At 35.4% G+C, this 20,212-nt stretch overlaps 1 protein-coding gene across 1 annotated transcript; it reads right to left on the bottom strand.

Moving 5' to 3' along the window:
* Window positions 1-828: 828 nt before the first annotated feature.
* LOC145595156 (uncharacterized) lies at window positions 829-7,787 on the bottom strand. Its single transcript, XM_081651525.1, has 3 exons — window positions 7,252-7,787; window positions 5,502-5,739; window positions 829-1,184 (listed from the first exon to the last, which is right to left on the bottom strand). The coding sequence occupies exons 1-3, from the start codon at window positions 7,591-7,593 to the stop codon at window positions 1,051-1,053; spliced, it is 714 nt and encodes a 237-aa protein (XP_081507651.1). The 5' UTR covers window positions 7,594-7,787; the 3' UTR covers window positions 829-1,050.
* Window positions 7,788-20,212: the final 12,425 nt, after the last annotated feature.

Raw genomic sequence — 20,212 nt, forward strand, 5'->3', positions numbered from 1 at the left:
CAAATCAAGGGTTTCGATTTTGGGGTTTTAGGGTTTCGATGTGGTGGTTTTCAGATAAGGTGGGTCGCGGTGACGTGGGGGAGGGGGTCTGGGCTGCCGGCGAAGTGGTTTGAGATGGTGGCGGTTGTGGGGTTGGTCTACCGCCGGTGGAAGGTGGGTGGCTGGTGGTATTAGTGGCTTTTTTTGGTTTTTTTATTATTATTTTTAAGTTTTTTTTATATAAAATGTATTTTTTAATAAATTAAATTATTAAATAATTAGATAATGGGTCCCACTAACGGAAAACTTAATGGAACATGTACAGTGGTACTGAAATCTACAGTTATGTGTTTTTGGAGGTACCAATTTAAAATCCAATTTTAAACGGGTACGAAAATTCAATTAGCCCCATATTCGAGGTACCAAAATCTAAATTTTCCTCATTTGTAACACTACTTAAATTTAGCTAATGTCTATGGACAATTGGTAATGTCAAGCCATAATGTGATATCTTTTAGAGGATAATACTTGAATGGTTTTACAGTGTATTACAACTAACTTAGGTCCTGTGTCATGCACGAAAAGTCTATATGTATGGAAGAATTATGAATACCAAATAAAAAGGAATATTTTTGTCATAATAATAATATAAAAGAATTTGAATGATATTGTTATAGTTGTATCAAATGTTCCAAAAAAAAAAAAAAAATGGAAGGGGAGTTTTGGATGGAAAAACCAACACCATGTTGTCACTCTCGGTGTCTGTTTTAGTATTAAGTTATTAATTGATGGTTTTTATTTTATAGCATTTAATTTTTGAGGACTAAAATATTCTATGATTAACAAGCATTACACAGGCACACTACATAGCATAGAGCTTGATCAGTGTCAAAACAATCCAAGGGAAACTACATAGTCAACCCCAAAGTATACAAACATTGACCATAAAATTTGTGCTTAGCAATATTTACCAATCGCAGATAGCTATGCATTAAACAAATAAGACTTATTCTCACTCTGCACAGACTCCAGATATAGGTTCACTTCATTCACATGGTTGATAACTTGATATTAATCATGATGGTGATGGCGTCGACCAGAAGTATAAGCTGTAAGTGCTGACCCAGTAACAGTCACCGAGTGCTTTGCTAAGCAGGCACCTTTCTTGGTTACCAGCCAGAGAGTCCAAAAGAATCCAATCCATCCTGGCAGACGTAACACAATGACCAGCAGATAAGTTCAACAGCTAACTCATCTATATGATGCAGATGTACTAATAAAGAAAAGATGTCAAATGCAGTCTGGAAAAAGGAAGTACTAAAATTAAAGGAAGGACTGCATGCCAATCAATGACGAGAAAAGGAAAATTGGTCTTGCTTCAGCAGACAGAAGAAACTGGATATCAATGAGTAAATTCTATGCTCAATCACTCATTGAACCAAAGGTCTAAACAGCTATTACAAACAGAACGATTGAATTAAAACTAGGGAATCAAGATGACTGTTAAACCTCCATCCAATAGTGATGCAAAAACTAAACTAGAAACACAACCAACAAATGTTAATCCACAGGGCTAATCAAACTCCAGTGTTTGATGAGCTAAGTATATTTCATTTTTCAGACAGCTCAAAGGATTATATAATAATGCCAATCACTAGTTTTAGCAATTGCTTCTATAAATCTATAATTAACTAAGAGCTATAATTAAATTACTGGTTATGAACAGCCAGCAAAGAGTCGATTCTAAGATGACAAATCTTAGCTATAGATTGCTTAGGATGTGCATCTAATTTCCAGACCACCTCTAAAAACAGACGACAACTTCTTAATTTCTTTCCCACAAGAGCATTTTTTAGGAATCTTTCTGGTTTCTCCATGTACTTCTTCAGCTCCAAAATTTCTCATAAGAAATCTCACTGAAATACACTTGCATGTCTCTAATTGAGTCTCCACAAAAAGAAGACAGCTTATGTGACAGATGACAATACCTAATTATTACAAATCCTGCACCGTCATATTAAGATCCTGATTGTCCTTTAATGATCAATTATGCATAATTGACTTTTTCAAAATATAAAGAAAATTTTGTAATGCCAAATGGCCAAGGGCCTCCTTGCACATTTTCAATATATGAAATTTTGGGCTATTCTGCAGCTTCAACTACTTCTAATGGACATATATAAAAATCTCCTACTTTTTAGTATTGATAGATATGAAAACACATGAATCCTGGGTTGAGGTAACTGCTAGACTGCTAGTCTGATATCTGATACAATTTATGTCTCTGGACTCGCAACTGAGCATAAACTTAAGATTTCCATGTCATAGAAAGAGAACTTACATCCATACCACCCACTATATCAGCAATTAAGCTCATTTGTTAAAATCAAAATATTGTAAAACATCAAGTGATATATTACAAATTCCTACAATGTATAAAAAAGCTCAAGGTGCACCAACGCACTATGGACTTCCCTGTGCCTAAGGCACCCCTCAGTGCGCTTCAGTGCACCTTGTTGTAGTGAGGCGCATATAATGAAACATAATACAAAAATAAAAATAAAAAAACTGTTGTGCGCCTCCGGGGTATGCCTCAATGCGCTTTATGATGCGTCTCAGCTAAACCTCATCAAGATTGCCTCGCCAGAACACAAAAAGCATTTGGTCCCTAACACCTCCATTCTTTTATAATTGTAACACTCCTTTAATAAAAAAAGGTAACAGTTTCATTAATGTTGGTCCAGATATGGACAATATACTCCTCTAGATTATTCCTCAGTAGGTGTAACTATTCAGAATTTCTAAAGTTACTAAGGTTTTCCTTTAGGCAAGATATTCCAATATCAATTCTCTTTCTAAAGCCAAAGTTGATAATTCCATGAGATGCTTTAGATTTATATTCAGCTAGTTAGTGAGCAATTTTTAAATCACTTTACTCCATCTTCATTGATTAAATAATGCTTGATTATTCTAAAAAAGTATGATTACTTATTTCAACTAAATAGTTGAACCAAGTTGCTCTGCTTTATTCCACTCTCTCTAATCCATTCACAAATACTTCCTCCACACCATTAAACTTGCTACATTAAAATTTTGGCACTATTCAAACTCTCCCTTACAACATACTGTGATTTACACGGATAAATAAATGTAGTCAGGTAAGATCTTGTTTGATTCACCTCTATTTTTAATTTTATTAAAATTTAAATTTTATACTTTTAACAAACTGCAACCAAAGATATTAGTAATTTAAATTGTGCATTGGCAAACATGATACTCTTGCAACTAAAATAAAGTGGAAGAAGTATAATCTAACTTATATTTATTCTTCTAAACAACCCAAATTAATCACACACTAAAATGCATAATTTTACTCCTCATCTCTAATAAACTTTTTTTAGTATACACACCAGGTCACAATATTTGAATTCATGTTTAATACCTTCTCCAACAACCTTCTCCAACGACCTTAGATTTATTATTTTTCTAGCTCACTATTCTTATTTTCAAACACACTTGCACTTCTTTCATTTATTTGCCTTCATGAATACTTATAACACAATATCCTGTTACATTTTCTACACAAAAAACTCTTTAATTACAACTCGTGTCATCATATTTGCTGTCTTCGAGCATTGGTCATAATTAATTTTTCATTCACTTCACTATTTCTATTTCAAACTCACTTAAAATCTTTAATCATTCCTTCAGGAATCTCAGCAAAAATTCCTTTAATTAACACAAAGCTTCCCCTATTATTTCTCTTGCTCCACACTTACTTTTTTTGTCACTAAGATCCTTAACTCAACTCTTTATCCTCAAAATTCTTTTAAGTTTTCAAGTTGCTCCGCCACCTTTTCTTTCTTCTCAATAATTTTATTTTCTTCAAAATTTCAATAGCTTTCATAAACTTTTCTACAAATTACTTTTGAGTTTCAACCCACATCATCGATGATTTTCCTAGATTCAACTAACCCAATTTTTTGAAATAAAAGATATGCAACACAAATTAAATTTACAGAGTACAAGTTGAAGATTATGGGCAAATATTGTCATCTTAAAAGAAGTGTACAACGAGATAAGTTCTACAAGTTTTTAAAGAAAAGGTGGCAATTCACATGTCCTAAGATTCCATATAACAAATCGATGGAATGGTGTGGCAGAAAAGGCAGAAAGACTTGTGTCCATTCATAACTATGTAAATATTTCCTTAGTGAAACTTCTGGATCAAGGGCCCAACAATCTAAATTTCAAGAGAGATAAGTCAAATCCCACTAATAACTTAATTATTGGAGATGGACAATGGAATAATGAAAATTGTTGAAAAGCACAATAACAACTGATTAGCATGAGAAACATCGGAGTGTTCCATGGAGTCACTAACTTTGACTTGGCAAGAGAAATTAAAGGTAAAAGGAAAATCTTATTAACATTATGAAGTATGTACCAAGAAAGGAAACATAATCAATAAAATCAGAGGAAATAACATAGTCAGGGGTTCCTTGCAGGGAGGGTATGCCACAAACTTTATGAAGAATCTAAGTAATATGACCAAATCATAACCCACATTAGTTATAATTATATATGTTTATTAACTACAGATATAGGAAAGTTCGTCTACATGGCATCTGGAATGATTGTGTATCATAGTTGCACAAGATTAGATGTGGATTAATTGAAGGTCACTTCTTTCAGGTAGGGCATGAATATTAATCAGCTCAATTGTTCACAAAGAAAAGAAAGAAAAAAGCAAATATTGGAATGACAATCTGCAGTATATTATACTCCTTTCGGAAATTTAATGCGAATCTACAAAACAAGAATTGATGCACTTGACAGATTGTAAGCAAGGCGAAGTCAATCCAGCAATTGTTTCTCAGCTCTAAACTTTAAATAAATTCAAATAAAAATAATAATAAATGAATTAATTAATTAAAAGAGGGGCCTGAAGGTTAACAATACTAAAGAGAGAAGGGGGTAGCGGGATTAGAGTGGGGTAAAGAGGCTCAGGCCTAAAACTTACTCCTCAGGTTATATATCCCAAATCTTTACCCTCATGCAGGGCAGAAAACTGGAATAATGCCTCCACTCCCCAAAATGAATTACAATTTTACAAAAGTTCATAACAGTACAAGTTAGCAAACAAATTCTACCCCCATTTCATATTATTTGCAACTTTAGAGGATCACATGGACTTTTAGGCAAACTTTGTTTGTGAGTTCAAAATGGTTAAAGAAAATATGGATGCATGTGATGAGGAGATATATAAAGAGTCATGACAACCTAAAAAAGAAAGAAAACATTTGTTGCAAATAATGTGTAGCATCCATTTTTGACAAAAGTTGCAAATAATATAAAACGGAGGTAATATAACAAATATAGGTAAAGAAATGAGGCTGGAGTCTGGCCCCTGAGCATCAGAAAACTGGTCTATAAGATATTTATAGGCTTGGAATATGAAGCACCTCAATACATAGCACCATAGAAGCAGGTTAAAGGAAGAGAAATTTCATAAAGCTTACCTGTAACGATGACAGCAGTTATTACTGCTGCTATTGTCACAGAAGAAATGACAAAAAAAGCAATTGACAAAGCCCCAATGTAGATTCCTGCTAGGCATGCGAAGAAAATAGCCAAGAAGCCACCAGCTGCAGCCAATGACATAAAAAGTGATAGGATGATCGCATTTATAGTTGCTGCTGCCAAAAAGAGCAAAAAGACTAGCACCCCTGTCAAGGTTAGAAGAGTAATCGTCCCAACCTGCAAGAGAAGAGACAATTCATCATTCACAAGCTAAGTAATCAAAATAAACAATTAACAAAATACAGCTTGCTCCAAATTTGTTTATTTATCTCATATGGTGATAAACACATGACTTCACCAGCTTTGAAGGTTATAATACATGTGTTCAAATTTCTGGCTCATAATTACATCTTTCCAAGATGAATCCTGAATTTTAAGATAAAGATAGGACACTTGAAAGGATATTAGTAAAGAGAATGAGCTTTCATTAAGGGAAAAAATAATAAAAAAAAAAATAAAATTTGTGGAAGAAGCAAAGAGCCACATCGAGAAAAAAAGTATTCAGGCTTGCAGAATATCAAATGGCTAGAAGACAGCTAATACCCTTTTTCCCTTAAAAAAACCATAAGCAAATGCAACGTTCGAACTCCACAAAGATAGAAACAAGAAAAAAAAAATATAATACTAGATGAAGCCCGTGCGATGCACAGTTGGTTTGTTTGTTTTTTTTTTTTTTTTTTAATGAGCTAATATTCGTTATATATTTAGATAAAATTCCTAATACTAAAAGATAACATTTAATATTTAATTAATTTAAACTAAAAAATCTCATTCGCCAATTTTGCTAACGTGACATTTGAATTATTTAATTCTAAAAGAAATTAATAATCTCTTATTTAATTGGCTACTCCTAAGATTTATAATCCTACATGGCGCATTGAGAAAATTAGATCCTACGTGGCTCTCTAAAAACTCGGGAAAAAACTCCCCTTTATATATATATATATTAGATTACTAAACTGATTAAGAAGTACATCAATTAGAGACCATTTATAACACAGTCTCCTTAACAAAAAATTTCGCCAATGTTGAATGGAATATCCATCATTTTTTAGCGTCTTGGACCAATAGACCATAAACAAACAAACATTAATAGATTCACACAAGTATTCTGCTGTTTTGTGAAGATCGAAATGAACTCAAAGATTGTCCAACAAAAACGAACTCAAATATATTCATTAAGAAACACGCGGCCACACAAAGGCCTTAGGAACAGTGCACTTCTAGGCAAGGCAACTCGACCAACATATGTCATTCACCGAACTCCCAACACAATTCCATATCCTATGTACACGTTTTTTGGGTGTTTAAAGAGCCACAAGGGCGGGTGATGAGAATCGTATCTCAGGATCACCGGGGAATAGCTCTCCTCACTTGAGGTATATATACACGTTAATTACAACGAAGTACTAATCAAACTATAGGAACTGTAAAACGATCACAAAAACGAAGCATAAATCAATTAATTATAACATGCATCAAATTCCATAATATCCAAAAAAAAAAGTGCAAAGCAATAATTTCAATACATTAACAACTGCTATAAATGTACCAACAATTAAAATCATCTAATAAATGATAAGAATTACAGTCATGATTAAAAACAAAAACCCTAATAAATAACCAAAATTAATGATTTAATTCCATCAAATTATAGAAATAAAAGAACAAGTAAGACGGCAGACTTACAGATAGAACGAGAAGCAAACGAAAAGAGCTCCCATTACGAGCCCAACGAAGAATATTCAATCCGGTATCTCTAGAAGCTTCTCGAAGATGCGGAAGATTCTCCCTAAAAGAAGCTTTGGTGCGGTGAAAGATAGACGAAGAAGAATGAGGATCAGGGAAGAAGATCGGGAAGAGAAGAGATGAAACGGCGTCGTATAAACTCTTTGAATCTTCACCTTTGAAATGGGATTTTTCATGTTTGTTGTTGTTACTGCTGTATTCTTCTTCTTGTTCATGTTGTTGTTGTTGTTGATTCTGGTCGCCATTAACAGTTGTTGTTTCAGCTTCTTCTGTGTTCGCCATTGTTGCTTCTTACTGAAGAAGATGAAGATGATGATGATGATGAATTTTGGGGTTGGTAGAATCGAAGTTATTGATTGAATGAGAATGAGAATGAGAAGATTAATTGTTTATTTATTTATGCAATAATTGAAGATTGATTGAGACTGGGAAGTTAACGAAGAACTGTAGATGACAAGCAATTTCGTCGATTGTATTGGAATTGGAATTGAATGGAAAGGTGTGAGCACGTTGTTGGATATTATGGTAACACGTGGGTGCTGCTCGTATATATTTTCTATCTGGGATATTTTTGCCCTCTGATTCTACAATACTGTATCACTTTACTGCTAATCTACTTTACTTCGAGTAAAACACAAATACAGTCCCTAGATTATTTTATTTAGCACTGTCAAATGGTTTGACATTTCGGGTTCGGTTCGGTATTAAATCGGGTCGATTTGAGATCGGTTTAAGTGTCTCGCGGGTTGGTTTCATTTCAGTTTAAATAGCTGTCGGTTCAATTCGGTTTATTCTTGAGCGGTTTTAATTCGGTTCGGGTTATAAACAGTCCGGGTAGTAAACGGTTCGGTGCAGACGGGTTACGGTTTGTTAACAGTTCTGTGTAAACAGTTTTTATCCCGGTTCAAACAGTTTCGGGTTAGAAACAGTTCGGTTCTTTTTTGGTTCGGTTTATAACTGGTTCAGTTCTTTTTTGGTTCGGTTTATAACTGGTTCGGTTCTTTTTCGGTTTAGTTTATAACTAGTTCGATTCTTTTTCGGTTCATTTTATAACTGGTTCGGTTCTTCTGCGGTTTAACGTTATTCGGATTGGTTCCATTACATGTAGCAGACCATTAGCATATTCTATGCCTAACTTATACGAAGTAGCTAGTAAATTTGTAATTCACGTATATATTCCTTGTTTAGATAATGCAATACTTACGGATTAGCTAAACGAAGTGCTATTTATATGGGAATTAACTAAGATATATACAATTAATATGATAAATATAGGGTCTCAAGAAAAATTGATAAGTATGGAATAATACCTAATCCATATAATTACATAAAAAAGTGCACCAAAAAAAAATTATTATTACATACAAAAAAAGTTTGTAAACGGTTCGATTTATAAGTGGTTTGGTTCATAAATTAAACAGTTCGGTTTATAAGCAGTTCGGTTTACAATCAGCTCGGTTCTTAAACGGTTCGGTAAAAACGGGTAGCAGTTTGCTAACGGTTTGGTGTAAGCGGTTTTTATGTCATTTCAAACGATTTTGGTTCGGAAGTGGTTTCAGATTAGATACGGTTTTCGTTCTTTTTCGGTTCGATTTTCTTTCAGTTTGGTTTAGATTTGGTTCTGTTCGTTAACATGTTCGGTTCTTAAACGGTTTAACATTACTCGGATCGGTTCGGTTTCGGGTTTACTAAAATGCGGATCGGGTCGGTTTTCGGTTTCAAAGAAACGGTTTTTAATCGGTTCGGTTCTCATTTGGATCGGTTGGATTTGGGCAGTTAATCGGTTGAATAAATAAATCAATACTTCACCCCCAAAATCATTTAAAACAATAAACGATTCAAGGTAAATCTAACAAACATGTATCAAAGTCAACCAATCAAATCCATCCAACTACCAATCTTCGCTAACAATTGTCAAGTAGAGCAAACCACATGAGCATATAGAATTCAAGACTAGTGCTCACACACTCAACTCTTATTTATGTGGCGAGTAAAAGATGTACTCGATCGCTCTCCATCCCAACCCCTTTAATGTAAACAATGCCTTCCAAAACTCACAACACTCGTGTGTTTAAAGAGATAAGCACTCAACGTAATAGTCGACTCGGAATATGTCAAGTCATAACTTGCATTGGTCAGCAACGCTTTCACATCTACATAAATCTATGCACAAGGTCGGAAGGTCTTTAAAGCTTGTAATATAAGGCTAGGGTAAAGGGTAGGAAATATTTGGGAAAACGTGAGAGAAAAGCTATGCTTAAAGGGAGCCAAATTCTAATATAAACAAGGTCAAAAATAAATAATGACCAAACATCTCCAATATACTCAACTCCAACAAAAATTCACCAAATACAACTCCAAACATATCAAACAATCCCAACACTTACAATTTCACTCATAAAGATATAATAATGTAACACTTGAAAACACTTGAACGAATAACAAACCTTAACTTTCAAACTTGATTTATTTGAAACTCAGTTTTTTTTTCTTTTGATCAACCTTCATTTAGAACACTTGAACATTTAACATTTTTTTTTCTCTTTTTGTTCTTCTTTTTTCTTTTAAAGTTCACTCTTTTCAACATTTTTCAATTTTTTTTCCTTGAACTTCTTTTTTTTTTTTCTTTTTTTTCATATCATCATACTTTTTTTTTTCAAGAAAATTTAGCTTTCAAACTCATCAAAAATAAACTATGATCAAGAACAAATAACTTCTCAAAACCCACCCAAATTGTGCAAATAAAAGCACACTACAAACTCCCTCACCTCACTCACTAATAGCTCCCCCAAGCCAAGCTTGGGACTAGTAACCAATGGGGCAAATATGACTTGTAATGTGGCTAATAAAAACAAAAAGTCAAGGCAACAACATGGGTAGCAAGAAAGGAACAAATGTATCTAAATCATCTGAAGGCTACCTAAAAGAATGAACGTCTTCATCCTCCACGTGTGCATAATAATGAGCCATGAAACATTACTCATAGTTGCAAACCAATACTAAAATTCGTTGACATACCAGGAACTAAACACACATTCCTAATTAAATCAACTAGTCAAGCACTATATTCACAAGTAGTTGGACAAAATTGACGCATATGTAGGAATCCAAGCAATTAAACTTCAAATCATGACCAATAAATCCACAATGCTCCTCATCATATACCAAGAATCAAAACAAATTTTCTCAAGTATAGGGCACAAGGAAGCATGATTTATAATTCATTGGAACGTATTTTTAGATTTTATTTTTTTTCAATTTTTTTTTTTTTTTTTTTTTTTTTTTTGTATTTTTCATATAGGAAAGTAGTAAAACTATACTAGAAAGCAATAAAATCTATACTATAAAAGCAACAAAATCTAAACTAAGCACACCAAAGAAAATAAAAAGAAAGGGAAAGTAAGGGAAAGAAAAAGTACCTATATATACAAGAAATTCCCCCCAAGCTAAATTAGCAATGTTCTCATTGGCTTAAAGGGAAACTAGTAATCCAAGTGACTACCCCTCATCATCAAAATTGTATCCACCACCATCCCAAACATTGCAATGCCTCACCTTGGTATAATTTTGGACAAAAAAGAAACAAAGTGTTAGTAAGAGAAGAGGCAAAAACGATTCAGATCCACTATTTTGCTCATAAATTTTTTTATACAAATGATAATGAAGTGATTTAAATTGCATTGAAAAGTAGACTTGAAGAGTTTTCCAATGATAGGTCACACGCAAAAAATCGTTAAGAAACGCAAAAGTTATGGTTGTTTGAAGTCGCCTAGTTTTGCTGCCGCGGTCTCGCGCCCGATCGGGCCCGTCTCCACGGTACGACCAGTTCTTGGTACTTGCTGCTTGAAATTTCTTTTTGGCCTTAATTTTCTTCATGTTTTTTCTTGTTTGAGCAAATGACACCCGAACGAGTGGGACTTTCACTACGGGCTCAAACTCTACAACTTGTTTCTCTTTTTTCACTTGTTCATCCTCAAACCCAAGACCTACACAATTAAGAGCTCTTTCTATAGCATCGACTTCATCTTTCCATGTATTAATTTTTCCTGCGGAAGATGCAACACAAGATACCGCCTCCAAGGGATCTCTAACAAGAGCTTGGGGCTTATTAGAAAAATTATTTACAACAACCACACTAACACTATACTACTTTTCCTCTAACATGGGGCTTTTAGGGACAATATTTAGATTAAAAGTAATATTATCATCCCCTACACATAATGTAAGTTTACCACTTTTAACATCTATTATTGCCCCTGCAGTATTAAGAAATAGTCTACCCAAAATAATCGAAATTTGCAAATCGTCCTTCATATCAAGAACAACAAAATCAACAGGTATATAAAATTTACCTACTCTAAAAGGAATATCCTCTAAAATACCTAAAGGGTATTTAACAGAACGGTCGACCATTTGTAGGGTAATATTCGTAGATTTTAATTTACCCATATTTAATTTAGAGCTCACAGTTAATGGCATAACACTTACACTAGCACCAAAATCACATAAAGCTCTATCAATCATCAGATTACTATACCAATATGACATGGAATAGAAAAACTACTCGGATCTTTTAGTTTAGGTGGAGATTTATTCTGTAATGTAGCACTACTTTCTGCAGTAAAAGCAACTGTCTCTACCTCACTAATAGATCTTTTTTTAGTCAAAATTTCTTTCATTTAGAATATGCAGGAACTTGAGTAATTAAATCTGTGAAAGGAACCGTTACCTGCAAATTCTTCACAACCTCCAGAAGCTTACCAAATTGCTTATCAAACTTACTCTTTAAATGTCTATTAGGGAATGGAAGTTTGATAGATGGACCCTGCACATCTCCACTCTTATCCTGGGGTTTACCTGATGTGTGTCATAAATGGCACACATTTGACGAGCATTTAGGTCCTTTATATCCTCTTTTCATAGCTTTCATGCTTAATAAGTGCTTAGTTTTATGCTTTGTTGCTTAGTTTTACCCTTCCTCTCTTATTTTGTAGTTTTCGTGCATTTCGTTGGTTTTCTAGCCTTTTCTACTTTATTTGCTCTATTTTGGTGGTTGTAGGTATTGAATGAGGTTCGGGTCTTGATTTTGGTGATCCACTATGGTGGAGGAAGCTTTTGGATCAAGTTCATGGCATTCGGGAAGCTCAAGATGCAAAGAAGTGGAAGTTCCAAGTCTTGGCTCTTCTCTTGCGCTCGCATGCGGTGCTCCCATCATAGGGGTTATGTGCCCACCAATATTAAGCCTTAGCTACTGCCACTTCTAGTGTTCATCACCATCATAAACCATGTGCCCATCGCTTGTGCTTGAAGATTTGAAGAGTCGAAGAAAACCCAGCTGGGTGCGGCCGCACGCGCGGATGGTGCGGCCGCACAAGAGGGCCGTGTGGCCGCACACCATGTGTGTGCGGGCGCACATACTCTGTTGTGCCGCCGCACCGGTGTGGGTCTTTTTCGATCGGATTTTGACGATTTTCCGCCTCTATATATACCTTTTGGAACTCAATTTTTGTAAGCAAGTTTCATAATAAAATTAGATCATATTCTTAGCTTAGTTGAGAGCTTCTCTCTCTAGATTTAGGGGTTAGTTTTAGGAGTAGATTTTAGAGAGAGAAAGTGAGGAATTTCAATGGTGATTGAAAGATTGAAGATTCAATGGTGACAATTGTATTGGAGATCTTCTCTATTATCAATGAGCATTTCTAAACTTTATCTCATTTATTGTTTTGTTTAGTATTCATGTTTTGATTGTTTGATTTTGATTGGATTTTGATGAATTGATGATTGATGTTTGATTAGAGTAATTGTTCTTCTTTGATTGTTGATTCCTTGATTGTTGATTGTTGTTTTGTTTAGTTGTTAGTTGATTTGATGATGATGTTAGAGTAGTTGTTTGGTTAGGGATTTGGTGAAGCTTATATTATGTAATGGATTGATGTAGATTGGGGAAATTGATGGAGTTGATGATGTGATTAAATTGGTTAATTGATTATGTGAATGTGTGTGTTTGATTTAGGCTTAATCACCCTAGTTATTCACACTAGATTGCAATGTAAGTTCACATTGATACGGACCATTGATTTGTGGCTTGCATTTACACGATTGAGGTGTCTTGTGATGTTTCCTAGCTAGACTTTATCGTAGTTGACGCTAGTTAGACCTCTAGGAGAATAGCTTGATATGCTCTTTTGGTTGCATAATTGATCTTCCCTCACATTGCTTGACTTAGTCAACTTCCTAAACCAATTTGCATTGTTCATTGCTATTATAAGTGAATCCTAATCCTAATCTAATTACCAACTTAAACAAGAAAAATAAGCCATAAATAACCTTGAAAAACATGATAATAAAAATAAACGAGCGGGGCTCCGATACCACTGTTGGGGTTTGGTGAGTCCCACTCACCACAGAAACAACCCCGAGCCAAGGATCCACTCGCAATCAATAAAACCATAAAGCATAACAAATAATCACAAAAGGTTCAAATCGGAATATACCTTTAAAGCGTAAGCGGGCTCTTACTTGAAAGCTCTAGCTCCGAAAGTACGAGATCCTCCCACGGAAATCCACCCGCAAAGACGAACTCCGACTTTTAGGTCCGTTACCTCGGGGTTAGCGAGGTCCGACCGAAACCCGAGTATTATATGAGTTTAAGAGTGTTTGCTAATGCAATGCTCTATTGAACTCCTACTCAAGCACTCTTCTCCAAAACCCAAGGTGGGTATTTATAGAGAAGAGTGAGAGTGGGAATTTCTATCCCATCAATGTGGGATCATGAAATTCCACAATTTATTTTAAAGTTAAATTAAAATAAATATGCAAACTAATAATAAATCTACAAGTGGCACCATTACATATAAAGGGTAGTGAGGACCACTTAGAGAGTAGGGGACATAGAGAGTAGGGGACCATACTTGCTCCCCACTCAGTACTCTTCTTGTGCCACATGTCCCTCACCCACTTGCTTCCCATTTGCTTCCCACATGCTTTGGCCCTACTACCCATCCCTTAGGCCTAGCCGTAGCTCAGCCGAAGCCCAACCCCGCACTTGGAGATGTGGGCTGCTGCTGTGGCTAGCAAGCCACGCACTCCAAGTGCAGGTTGTTGCTAGCATGACGCGCACACCATGTGCGGGCAGCTAGCAGCTGCTGCCTTGGTGTGCTTGGGCTGCTAACTATGGTGCGCTAGCACGCACCAGCCATCCATCCTTGGCTCGGCATGGTGCGCATGCTAGCACATTATGCCCCTAGCATTCGGATGCTCGGGGCATTCCGATGCTAGGGGTATTTTGGGAAAAATTGTCGATTTATTATTATTTTGCGCGTCTCGTTATTCAATATTTTTGACTCGACATCCGACGCTCGGTTTCGACGTTCTAAGCTCGAATTTTCGACGTCTAAATATTTAATACTCGGGCGACGAATTAATTTCTTCCGAAATAATTCATCGAGTCGGTTGGTTAATTTGCTTGGGTGTGACCCAAAGGGTTCAGTCAAGATTAAGCTGTAATATTAATTATGAATTAATATTACTGATCGGAAGGGACCTCCACCCAGGCATTCCGATCACTTGACCTTACTGAATATATTAGCTTTCTAATAATTCTGAACCCACTATCAGAATAATACACTTGTCCGAAGGACACCATTCCTTTCGACTCCTTCTATATCGAGCCCTTAATAATCACCGGTTTGATGACTCTAACCGGCCTTAGGCTATGAAAGATGGTCGTGCTTCTCTATTGCCCGTAGTGGCTCCAAATAAAGTCGGGAAAATGCTCCAAATCTGTAATTCCCTAAAAAAAACACTACCACCACTAGAAAGCACATATTAGTAATAAAAGTGGCTCTAAAGAGCCAAAATACTCCTAATTATGACCAAGGGATGGGGATAAATCACTATATAAAATTGACATATCATTCAGCTTAGTTTTGTAAATGTGCACAAACTCTAAGTAGAGTAAGTAGAGGAGTCATGTTTGAGGCTCTATTCTCTCTCTAATTATCAATCAATTTGCTATGTGGAATTCACGCTTCAAAAGTATTATTATGTGATTTTTTTGTGTTGTGTGCAATCTTCAGTTAGGTGTAAATAAATATGATTCGTAAAATTCCGCTTGTAGTACCTAAAGTCCTTCAAAACTACCTAGACCCCTCTTTAATGACATTTACCCATGAAAAGAAACGGCGTGAATGTGAGTTAACTTCTAACAATGTACAGATTTACTTTCATCCATGGAGTGTAATCATTTCAGTGGGTGCTCATGGAGAAGTTATTTCAACATTAGTTAAGACTGAAGAGCGAGGACCCTATTTTTCGATGTCGTATTTGCTCTTTGATCATAACAAAATACAAGGTTATGCTAAAGTCATTACCCAATGTGTTATGATACTCATGGAGAAGTTATCTAACGTGCTTGAATTAGGCGGACATTAATTATACCTAATTATTCCTTTCAATTATAACTTCTGATATTATTTAAATTGCTGATTGATTAAACAATTATGCAAACACAATGCATGACAAACACATACAAAGTGAACTGGTAGCATTGAAAAGAAAAAACAATTACAATTTTTGAATACTCGTAATTACAGCCAAACCATGGCGAGCCAATCGATGCAAATAGCAGACAACAATGAAAGTTGAATATCGTCAATGGTTTTTCTTGAAAGTTTTTTTTGAAGGTTTAACAAATAACCTTATTTGAAAGGAACATCGTAGAGCTCACAAAATGCGAATTCAACTAACTTGATTCGCAAAAGAGGGAGAAAAACATAAATGAACTAACATCTTCATTTAAACGATAATCGACGTCTACATATCCATTGACAACGTGAAATTATTGGATAATGCCAGTTAATGCCATTTACGAATTGAACATCATAATATACATTTATAACCAAACTAGACCCACCTAGAATTACAAAAACAACCATGAATAAACATCTTTTATTTAGGAAAAATTGTCATGATTAATCCCAACTTTGTGTCATCCGCAAATATTAATCCTAACTTTAGATTATTTTTTTATTAATCCCAGCTTCATACCATGTCCGCCAATAACACTCTCATCCAACCTAATATCAGGTTACAATACACGTGTTGGCGTATGATTGGCTTAAAAAAAATATAAAAAAAATAAATTAAAACAATTAAAATAAAATAAAAATCAAAACCACCAAGGTAGCCATCAACAGCCAGCTCCCTGCCACCCACGACCAGCCGAACCCCCTTCACTCCGAGCGCAGGCCGCCGTTCGAACCCCCTTCCATTCCCCCGGAGTCGTTGCTGCCCCGAGCACCCTCCCCTTTCCCTTTAACAATTCCCGCAATCCCTCTAATAGCTCCGATAACAACAACAACAATAAGAAGCACCGTAATCCCTCCCCTTCCTCTCTAAAAGCTGTGATTATGATCAAAATTGTAATTGTTGGTGGCTGAATTATTGATTATGGGTGACGAATTGCTGCATTTGTTGTTGTGCTCCATGGAGAATCAGTGGGGAGTGAGGAATTAAAGTTGGGCGGTGATTGGTTGTTGCATGCTGAAGTGTGGTTGCGATTTGTTGTTGTTGTTGATGTGCGAAGAGGGAGAAGAAGTTGGGTTGCTGTAATGTTGTGGCTGGAGGCGATGCAAGTGGCTGTTGTAATGTTGTTTTTGGGTTGCTGTGGAGGATGAAGATGTCGAATTCAGGAAGTTGGCCTGGGAAGGAAGAAGGGGAAGCCACGGTGGGGGAGGAAGAAGGGGAGGCGACAACGGGGGAGGAAAAAGGAGAAGCGGTGGTGTTTGGGTTAGGGTTTAAGGAGGTGGCAGTGTGGTGGGGGTGAAGGTGGTTTTGGTTTTTTGTTTTTTTTATATTTTTGTATTTTTTAATTTGGTGTCCAATAACATGATGGCATGTGTATATAAAACTTAAGAGAACAAAAATTACCTGCTCAACAGGTCACCGGTCACCTGAAAATGTTATTGGCGGACGGGGTATAAAGTTCGAATTAATTAAAAGGAAATTTTGTCTAGAACTACCCTAAAGATAGGTCGTTTGTAAACAACTACCCATTTTTTTATCTGCTTGGACTACCGGAAGTTACAAAACGTTTGGGTAGCACTACCAATTAACGTTTCCGTCCAATTAAGGCGTTATTGGGCCCATTTTTTCACTTTTCCCACTTAATTATTCCCCAAATTACCTTCTCTCTCCTCCCTAATTAACTTCCCCTCAATTCTCAGTCAAAAAATTCAAGAGAACAACTCAATCAATTGAACACAAATTCTTAATTATTCATGTAATGTAACACTTTCCTTTTAATTCGTTGTTTGTTGTATTAGTTTACAAGTTTTAATTGAACGCAATTAACATAATTAGGGTGTAAAATAGTGATTTGGATTAGGGTTTATGGGTTCAAAAAATTGGGGGTTTTGATTTTTAGGGTTTAGGGGTTCAATTGAGTTCCATGTTTCGGTTATTTTGACTTTGAGATTGAATTCAATTGCATTTTAATTACTAATTGGCCATTGTAATTGGTAGGATGTCTAATTGGCCATTGTAATTGGTAGGATGTCTAAATTTGGGGGTTTTGATTTCTATGGTTTAGGGGAAGTTAATTAGGGAGGAGAGAAAATGTAATTAGGGGAGTTAATTAAGTGGGACAAGTGAAAAAGTGGGCCTCATTAACGTTTTTTTGGACGGAAAACGTTAATGAGTAGTGTTACCCTAACATTCCCTAAAAAAAAAAAACCCCTAACGTTTTGTAACTTCCGGGTAGTTTTAACAAATTTTTTTTTTAAAAAAAAACGAGTAGTTGTTCACAAATGACCCTATCTTTAGAGTAGTTCTAGACTAAATTTCTTAATAAAAAATAATCCCAAGTTGGGATTAATATTTGAGAATTAGGAAAAGTTGGGATAATCATGATAATTTTCTTTTTATTTATCAACCTAATAAACTTGTACTTTCACAAAGTAAAAGTGTTTCGACAAAACAATAAAGCGGAATAAAAAAAATGTAAAGTGCAGTGTGGTTGTGACGAAGTACTTATGCAACATTGTTATGCATTTGCATAACAAATACTAAAATATTAAAAGTCGCATGGAAAAGAGAGAAAGGAAGAAAAAGAAAGATGTGTGGGATCACTTCTAATTGTACCACTGAAATATTTAATGGTACTATTTAATCACCCAATGGTAAAATTGATCATTCAACGGTACTACTCTAAAATCAAAATATATATGGAAAAATACATTTTATTAATCCCAACTTTGGCCAATTTATTTTGAATAATCCCAACTATTGATTATTCTGCAATAATCCCAACTTTCATCTCCGTTTTCTTCTATCAATCCCAAACCGGTCAACGAAAGTCAACAATCTTCTATTGTAGGTTGATGGACACGTGTCACAACATGAGTGGTCCAAAAAAAACTAAAAAAACCAAAAAAAAGAGATACTAACTTAGGCCCTGTTTGATTCACCTTAGTTTTGCTGAACTGAACTTATTTTTACTGAACTGAACTTATTTTTACTGAACTGAACTGAATTTTACTGAACTGAAATTATTTTTACTGAACTTAAATTATTTTTACTGAACTAAAATTATTTTTACTGATTCTATTATAATTCTTCTTTAAGAAAACTGAATTTTACTGAACTGAACTTATTTTTACTGAACTGAAATTAATTTTACTGAACATAACTTATTTTTACTGAACTGAAATTATTTTTACTTAATATTATTTTTTTAAGGTGAAGAGAACAGGGTCTTAGCCAAACAACCATCCCAATCGCCACCCCTAACCTGTCGCCGCCAGCCACAACCCACCTAGACCACTACCTTCCTTGATCACCCAAACGGAAACGACACCCTCTCTCCAAATCCACCATCGAAATCGGCCAAAACCTAACCCCTTTTCCTAGAAATCACAATACTCGCTTTCTATTTTGATTTGCTATTTTTGTGGTTTAATTTCGTTTTTTTGACTGATTTTTTTTTATTTTGAGTAGTTTTTGAATCAACTGAATTTTCTATTGTTTGCTGTATAATTTTCATTTCAATTAATGGTGGACTGGTGGTTTTGGGCTTGCGGCGGAGGAGAAGACGAGGTTGGCTAAGGTGGATTGGTGGTTGTGGCTTGTAGCGGGGGAGTGAGAATTTGACGATGGTGTTGAGGAAGAAGTTGCCTATGGTGGATGATGGTTGGGGTACGGTGAAACGAGGACTTGGTTGGCTATGGTAGCTTGGTGGTTGCGGGCTTGCGGGCTTTCGTCGGAGGATAGACATTTGGGGCTTGTGGTTGATTTATGGGAGGAGGGGAGGGGGCTGGGGAAGGGGAATTATTTCCGGTGGCCTGATTGGGGAATTAAGGGGTGGCTAATTGGCTGTGGGATTTTTTTTTTATTTTTCTTTGTTTTTATTTTTTTTGGACTAGTGAAAAAATAACACGTGGCACTTTAATTTTTTTTCAAAAAATAAAACCTTTTTAGCAGGTAACCCGTTTTTGGGATTGATAGAAGAAAACGGAGGTGAAAGTTGGGATTATTGCAGAATAATCAATAATTGGGATTATTCGTTCAAAGTAAATTGGCTAAAGTTGGGATTAATAAAGTATATTTTTCTAATATATATTACGGCTATTTCATCAAATGCCAGTGACAAATTTAAAAATTCATCAAATGCCATCGCACTTTTCAGAATTCATCAAATGCCACTCAGTTTTTTAAAAATTCACCGAGTGCCATTAATGACCAACGGCCGTTAACTCCGTTAGTCATTAGGGGTTAATCATGACACATGTCATGATATAATTGGTCCATTTATCTTAATTCATAAAAAAAATTGAAAATATATAAAAAAAACAAGAATCAGAAAATTAAAAAAAAAAACCCCAAAATTATTTCAAAAACCCCG

Source organism: Chenopodium album, chromosome 19 (genome assembly GCF_948465745.1).
Source record: "Chenopodium album chromosome 19, dcCheAlbu1.1, whole genome shotgun sequence".
Classification (NCBI taxonomy): domain Eukaryota; kingdom Viridiplantae; phylum Streptophyta; class Magnoliopsida; order Caryophyllales; family Amaranthaceae; genus Chenopodium; species Chenopodium album.

Bases quoted from the DNA above. Each gene is read 5' to 3' on its own strand.
- LOC145595156 (XM_081651525.1), bottom strand. From the start codon at position 7,593: ATGGCGAACACAGAAGAAGCTGAAACAACAACTGTTAATGGCGACCAG. The intron at 5,740-7,251 runs GTAAGTCTGCCG...CTTCTCTTGCAG, and splicing joins GTTTGCTTCTCGTTCTATCT to GTTGGGACGATTACTCTTCT. The intron at 1,185-5,501 runs GTAAGCTTTATG...TACGTCTGCCAG, and splicing joins AACTGCTGTCATCGTTACAG to GATGGATTGGATTCTTTTGG.